The sequence below is a fragment of the Photinus pyralis genome, unplaced genomic scaffold, assembly GCF_008802855.1.
Source record: "Photinus pyralis isolate 1611_PpyrPB1 unplaced genomic scaffold, Ppyr1.3 Ppyr1.4_LG10, whole genome shotgun sequence".
NCBI lineage: Eukaryota > Metazoa > Arthropoda > Insecta > Coleoptera > Lampyridae > Photinus > Photinus pyralis.
Window position 1 is genome coordinate 13507670 of NW_022170250.1, and position 8069 is coordinate 13515738.

General features: G+C 37.1%; 1 protein-coding gene across 1 annotated transcript; it reads left to right on the plus strand.

Moving 5' to 3' along the window:
* Window positions 1-1028: 1028 nt before the first annotated feature.
* Window positions 1029-8048, plus strand: LOC116161885 (brain-specific homeobox protein homolog). The gene is made up of 4 exons (XM_031475367.1): window positions 1029-1522; window positions 3772-3888; window positions 3936-4151; window positions 7143-8048. Exons 1-4 carry the CDS (start codon window positions 1117-1119, stop codon window positions 7304-7306), a joined length of 903 nt encoding a protein of 300 aa, XP_031331227.1. The 5' UTR covers window positions 1029-1116; the 3' UTR covers window positions 7307-8048.
* The last annotated feature ends 21 nt before the right edge of the window (window positions 8049-8069 follow it).

Consider the following 8069-nt stretch of genomic DNA (forward strand, 5'->3'; position numbering starts at 1 on the left):
TAATATAAAATTTCAATTTGTATATACCTATATAGAACTTTTGATTAATGGTAGGTAATCTGTCAGTCAATGAAGGTTTCAGGACGATTTTGAGTAAATGTAGGTATTTATTGCAAAATATCAATACAAAATTTGACGACCTAAAAATGTGTGCCATTCTGCGAAATTATATACATACCTATGACCAATGACATTAAAAGCTATATCACTCTTAAATTACTAATTAAAAATGCCCCAACAACCTTTTTACGGAGGAATTTGTACTTACCTATATGAAATTTTGTTTTGAAAGAAGCGGAATCTTGACTTTTAGTTTTGGAGTATAACAACGCTGCAATAAATTAAATCTTCCCATTTTTACTATAGTTTTCCTGCAAAATAAAAAAAACAATAATAATACAACATTGGTCTTATTCGTTTCTTACGAAAAGTACCTATTACATAAATTCTGCAACTTTACCCCTTATGATACCTGCCATATGGCGTGGTGAAACGTGAAAAAAGGGCATCATCCTGAATAGCTTGTATACTTTGATACACCTATTCGATGAAGAGCGAGAGTGCGTGATAAGCAGCTTTATATTGACGAATCCATACACAACTTGCTTGTTTGCTTCCAATTACACTCTAGGTACAAGACAACCGCATCATAGCAGGCATTAAATACTATTACTTTATGATCATATAGGTATACGTATACGTTATAACTTTGATTACTAAAATGCTATTTTTGTTCCATGTTTGAGTTTAGTCGTAAATAAATAACCACTTTAACCGAACAAAGAAAAAATTTTCCTTTTCATTTACTCTGCGAAGAACCCTAAATCCAACAATTGCTATAGCATCCGTAATTAACTTACAAAATACAATTAGGCCCAATCAATCTCGTCATACTATATTATCTCCCCATTTATCCACCTTCGCGCTCAATCCTTATTTCCACGTGTTAAGGGTTGAAGTGCTTGCGAAGGCGGAACAAGCTGATAGTGGATCACGACTCCCGTATACGCCAGATTGTAATTGTTTGTCACGTCGTGTGTTGGTATCGGCGTTTTCGTCAAAAGAAGTGATGTGACGCACATTGGCTATACAAGTCGATTTTTATACCTTGCGAAAATGGAAACGGACCTTTCACCGCTGCGTAAGGACTTAGATCCGAATTTGACGGCAAATTATTCGAATCGCACTTCCTTTTTGATTGAGGATATTTTGTATCGTCAAAAGTTGAATCAGAACGACATTGGATTAAGTCCCAAACTCGTCGACCATCAGGAGATCCATCCGTCGTCCTACAAACAGAGCCCAGTAGTTAAGTGCGAGGATGAAAAAAGTTATGTGCACAAGCGGTGTGAAAAATCCGGGTATACGTACTTCCAGCCACATCTACATCCGAATATAAATGGATGCGTGCAGAATTTGCAACCGACGGAAAATGGCTACATTCAGGTGATGGGAGCACTTGGAGCCTATCTAGGTACTCCGTATAAAAGTATTTCCGATCACCCCTACTTTCTTGCACAAGGTAAGTCTTTCTTTTACACTCCTGTGTATTATGTGAACGCGATATTATAAAAAGTGTGCTAAATCTGAAAACTCTATGTTGCGAAGAGCTCAGAACAGACATAAACCGCTAAAGCGGATCTAAAAAAGCGACAGAGCACCTCGGTGTGACCCTACGGGGTCATTGAATTTGACCCACTTCCAATACGTTTGTTACATGTCAACTGTGCAGAGTTTGCACCGAATCGGCCCGAGTGTTTGGCAGTTATCGTGTTCGCGGACGGACAGACGGACACCATAGATTCCCCTATGAAGCTTGCATCGCTTTGCTAGGCCTATTTTCTATAGATTTGCGTTAAATTTTGTATGTATAGACGGACGGTAAACCGAACAAAAAACAATGTGAACTCGATCTTCAGCACCAGTTTTGGAAAAGTGAAATCAAAATTGCACCCCTATAAAGTTATCCAAAAGGTGTAAGTACTTTAATTTTTACCCGTGCATTGCATTTAGTTACATCATGTAATAGCCGTTGTCAAGGGGTAAATTAAATATATGTATGTAGGTGAATACAGTTATCCAAGTGTTAGTAGGTACGTATTCTAAAAATGTATTTTGTTCCACTTCTTTGCGTAAGCGCACACCATCCGCAATAATGGTCTGGCTGCGGTCTTGAGTTAACAGTGGTCGTAGTGTAATAGGTCGCGATAGAAACTGCAGGAATCGCATTACTGACAGTATGTCTCTTCATATTCGCGTAAGATTGTAGGAAAATTCGACCAGATTGTAGGTTCTGCAGTAAAGTGTAGTTAGTGCCTTTGTGAATAAACAAAGGTAGTGCTAAAAGTTTTGTCCACAATTTCAACATTTCTGTTATTAGTAGCAATAGCCATGACTTTTGTTGTTTTATGAATTGCTACTAATAACAGAAATGGTGAAACTTATTTTTAAATTTGCGGATATACCAAAAGCTTAATAACACATGTAAAAACATAGTTTTGTAGGCACCTTTTAACTCTGAACAACTTTAAACTCTACAGTTTTTTCTGTAAAATGTACAGGAGGGCAGGATATTGCATAAAACTGATTTCCCATGTTAAATCCCTATATGTTCCTACTTACCGTGCACCACCCGGTATGTACATTTTGGTTCTTGCACCATATTTTATACTTTTACCTTCTTTCATACATTATATTTTTCCTTTGGGAGGCAGTAGTTTCCCTCATAGTTTGTTCTGAAGCATTTTAAACGATCATTTCTGCGCCGTAGTGAACGAGAATATTTTAAATTGACATTTATTATTTTCTATGTAAAAGATTCACTTAACGATATAAAGGATTACACCCCTAAATTAAACACTATACAACAATTGACAATGGGCGTTTATTGAAAAGTAACAATGGCTCGATACATTGGGCCGCATGAATAAAAGTAAGTAAATGCTTATACTTGCAAAATTCAAAGTAAATACTCGTAACTGCCCCTTCATACTGGTCTGTTTAGCATGGTTTAGCAGCGCTGCACTGCGCCCTGTCCTGCTGCTCAGAAGAGCTGCTAAGTCACCCAGTGTGAAGGAGTACTTACGAGTATTTGCTTTGAATTTTGCGAGTATAAGCATTTGCTTCCTTTTATTCATATGGGCCATTGCTCTATTTCTCGAACGTCTTTCTTGGATGTCGCGTATGAAGTCCTCATATGTATGTAGGCCGTGCTCCTTCGCGCACCCCCTGGCATAATAAAGCTACCTTAGCGAGCCGTAATAAAACGTGATGTTTTTATGTTTCACGCAGTTCCGCTTACATAGCGTTACGGGCACAATTTGACATGGTAAGGTATAATGATTAATGAATCTACAGTTAAGGGGAAACAGCAGTTTTTCCAACTAAACCTAGGGACCTGGGAGGCGATTTTTTTAAATATTTTTTTTAAGAGCTATTATCAACGTTTTCATTTGGTGTATAACTTATTTTCTCGAAAAACAACCTTTCAGAATTGGTACCGCAAGAAGTACCCGCAGCGCCTTAAGTCATATGGCCTGAGGCGGCAGACGATCGATTTTAGCATACTCTGATAGGGCAAAATGGAACTCCATCGGTTAAAATTTTGATCATTCTCGTTCAGTGGATTTCGTGCTAGCTCCCCTACTAGAACTGCTAATCTGCATAGAAAAAATATGCTGTACTCGTCCGCCCAAGTTTTCTTTTACAATGAGTCGAGCGAAAACGCACAGCAATTGCAACATTAAAATACTAATCAGTTTTATATTCCAGGACTACCCTTCCACCCCGCACTATTTGGTAGCAGTCCAAGCGAAATATCATTAAACGCGTTAAAACACTGCAGGCGAAGAAAGGCCCGAACAGTTTTTAGCGACCCACAACTGACAGGTAGGCATGTAAACATAATCCGAAAACTGCTGACGGCAGTCTTTCAGGATTGGAAAAAAGATTTGCAGCGCAACGATACCTGTCAACACCGGAACGCGTAGAACTAGCTGGCGCCCTCAGCTTAAGCGAAACCCAAGTGAAAACCTGGTTTCAAAACCGTCGCATGAAACACAAAAAACAAATGCGGAAACTACAAGAAGACAAATCGGGGTCTTCATCGACCAACATAGATAAACAACTGCCATCGGAAACGAAAAGCGCTGGTAAACACTACTTTTACACATTATTATACCTATACCTTCCTGCATAGACTGTACAACTTCTTAAACATCAATTAAGGCAAATTCTGAACTTAATGAACTAAATTATAACATAAGATGGTGGGTGAGAAGGTGAGATCGGCCACTTAGAAACATGAATAAGTGAGTTACCTCTTGCAACCCTACAATAACCGCAAATACGCTACATAAGAAATTAACTCGATATGCATACGACGCTGCTTTTCGAAGTTCACAACTTCAGTTGTAGTTGTAGTAGTACATAACATACATAATACAAGTCGGTGCGGGTAAAATTTAATTACTACAGACGTAGAGATTCCTTCACGGTTTGTTGCTTCAAAATATAATCAAGATGTATATTGTATATAGGTTATAACTAATTCAATATGGTCAGCGTCTTAAAAATAATAGTTTATCCTCCACCGCACAAAGAAATAGGGCTTTTTTTCCATTAAGGGTGTCCGAACTTGAAAAATGAAAATAACAAATTGTGTGTAAATTATGGCAAAAACATTTATTGCGGATTAAAGTACCTTCAATATTTACTACCTAGGTATTATGTTTTAGAAATAACATTTGAAAGATGCTTTCAGAACATAATGGTAGGTACTGAATGCACTTTAATCCGCAACAGGTAAATGTATTTGCCATAACTTACACACAATTAGTTATCTTCATTTTTAAAGATCGGACACAACACACTATACTTTATCAACTATTTATATAGAATGCCCAAAGATGAGATTCATCGTTGGGCAGAATTACCTTGGTGTATAAATGTTATATGTACTCGGGCTTCGCCCTCATTAATGAAACTGCAAATTCGTGAAAAAAAGTATCACTAGTTGTACAAATAACTATTGTTCGATGATCAAAAGTAGGTATAGATATATCACACACACACACACACACTATTATATTTCGCCATTAGAATATATAATACATACTTCTCGACTGTAAAAATAGTGCATGTAATTTGGATAAAATGTGCAATTGCCTTAATTTGTTCGTCAAAGAATACGTTTCTTATCCTGGCGCTTTTGTATAGGTAATGGCCAATAGGTACCTATACACTACAGCTTTTTAAAAGCCGTGAAATTTTGATAAGCACGCTTATTGTTGGTCGGAGGGTTGATGATTCATGGTCATTTGAACGAAGCCGCTAACAAACTAAAAGTTCATCATTAAATTTCGATTCCTATTTGCGATGAGTTTCCCGGTTTATTAAAATAAATTGACGTATGCAAGCCAGAAACTTCATTAGAGTTCGCTAAAGGCAAAAATTTAATTACAATCTAACAAAAATGCACTAAATGAAGGATTGTTATAAATGACAGCGTTTGAGGACAGCTTGGTATTAACGTAATTACGTCATATAAAGTGGACGCGTCTGTGCAAGAGAGCTTCCTATGTTGGGCATCCTGAAAACGTTTTCTGATCAATTACTGCGATTGTGAATTAATTTGTCAGTGAATGTCAGTAGAAATCGGCAATTGTCAATGTAATGCTATTTTAATGACATCCCTCCTGACTAGTCGGATACCGGAACCGAGACTAACGTCAGTCAACGTCAACGTTGGGATCGTTTCCTTTTCAAATCGGATTTGCTTTTGTCTATTAATGAAATTAATCTCCAAACTTAAACCTTTTCTTACTAATTACAAATAAGATTCACTAATATCGTATGTAGGTATTATATTTGTGTTGCCTCTGTTTAATTAATGAGTGATTGATTATATTATTACATTAAATGTTCTATCCCAACCAATTTAAGTTGCTTAAAGTGTTAAGCGATTAACCCCCATTGATTTTCTAGAACGGCGAAACAGGGACGGAGGCGAAAGATGGGAGGGGTGGCGGGTGTCGAATTGCACTGCACTATTGCTTCAGGTGCTCAAAATTGGAAGGAACACAAAAAAAACGAACTTTAGTAGCATTGTTATGTTATACTTTCCATATTAGGGGTGTCTAAGGCTTATCCTATTTACAGGCTGCAAACACCCCGCAGAAATACAAAGCTCCTAAAGAACCACCACGATATATTTTTAAAGTGGTACAGACTACCTATAGGAACAGGGTGTGTACCGTAAATTTAATTACGTGATTTATTTATATAAAGTTATTGATGTTCACTTGTACTAACACTATGAACGAGAAACTAAATTTAAGCGGTTCTTAAATATATTCATTTTTAACAGTTAAACATTCTTTATCACATATATTTGTATACACATTTGTAACACGAGGACCGGCACGAATTTCACTAATTATTACTTCCGACATCGATGTTGAGAATAACATTAAACCCAATTCTGGAGAAGTCTTAAATCAGCATAACATCTTTCATGGAACGAATTTCGGTTTTCATTCCTTATCGTCGGTTATCAACTTGATGGCGACTTGATATAGGTTTCGATACAAGTGCATCGTTCTACACTTTATTTATTTTCTCGCAAAGCATACGACTGGGCCTATCCAGTGTCCCCAGTAGAAAAAAAGTCACACCTATCGAGTCGAAGTGAAGTGGAGTTGAAAAAATATTTTAATATCAACATTAACTACCAATCACTACGTCCACCGTCTTAGTTTGGTCACAACGTCGAAAGCGCACTTGTAATCTTGGTCATATATAGCATCCACTTTGTTCACAACCTTCAGTACCCGCTGGTTACGTTGTTCACTGCTGACTTTGGGTCCCGACGCTCATGTTTTATCATACGAATTGGTGTGTAATACAACACGGCGTTGAATACGAAGTTATATTTTTTTAATTTTTCGGCAAATGTGAAAAAATTGACCTATTTGAGAGGACGTTATGACCAAAAGATGAAGAAGTGGCAGACGTTACTGTAATGGACGTTGTCACCAAGTGGCTGTTACTATCGTGGACGTTACGTTGTGACCAAAACAAGGTGGTGGGCGTTGTCTTCTAAACCTTCACCTTCTTCAATTATTTTTTTTTTGTAATTACAGATACTCCCGTGGATTTTTCGGGACGAATTCCTATAGAACCCAAATCAAACAGCGAGTCAAGATCTTTACACCAATCTCAGGATTCGGATTTGAGCGATTGCGATAGCGATATTGACATAGTTGGAGATACGAAATCAATTGTATATTCGTATAATGGTGCTTAATGAAAACCGACGAAATCTGTTATCTTCTTAGAATATGGACGAAACGTAATGTGTACACTGCAGAAAAGTTAAAAAAAGACCTTCATAACCTTACCAGATGATCGCTTGACACAACAATTTTTAATGCTTCTCGAGCCCCACAAAAATTTTATACAGATTGTCCCAACTAAAGTTTTCGTCTTCCTGGGTAGCGTCGTTGATCATCAGATGAGCTGCAGTGTTCTTTTTTTATAGTAATTTGAATTTGCTTATTTCAATTTTTTGTGCCCGCCACTGCTGCCAATGCCAAAATTTCTTTAACATACCTCAAAATACTGACGAACGAAATTGTAACTGTGCCTGGAGGCAGTGATAATGCACTTCTTTTTTGTATGTGTATTTTTGAATGCACATACAAAAACGTCGGTCTGTAGCATAGGTACCATAACGAATAACTGAAATCACCTTCAAATAATTTGTCACACGTATAGGTACCATTATATAGACAGAGTATACATTTTAATGTGGTGGCTACCCCTGTAAGCAGATGAAATTTAACACTTGAAGATAAGGTCAAATGTGGTTTCCTGGTCAATACAATTTCGACTTGCTCGAGCATTTTGTTGTAAATATTCGGAAACTGCGGTTTAATAGAAGATACAAATCTCTATTGGAAGATCTTGTACATAAGGCAACATTTGTACCTACCTAGATAAGGTTTTCAAGTAGGTCCATTTCAGTTTACAAAAAAAATTGTTGTGCGTCAAAGGGATATTATATACTA

Coding starts and splice junctions, on each gene's coding strand:
- LOC116161885 (XM_031475367.1), top strand. CDS start 1,117: ATGGAAACGGACCTTTCACCGCTGCGTAAGGACTTAGATCCGAATTTG. Junction 1,523..3,771: donor CCCCTACTTTCTTGCACAAG/GTAAGTCTTTCT, acceptor TTTATATTCCAG/GACTACCCTTCCACCCCGCA. Junction 3,889..3,935: donor TAGCGACCCACAACTGACAG/GTAGGCATGTAA, acceptor GCAGTCTTTCAG/GATTGGAAAAAAGATTTGCA.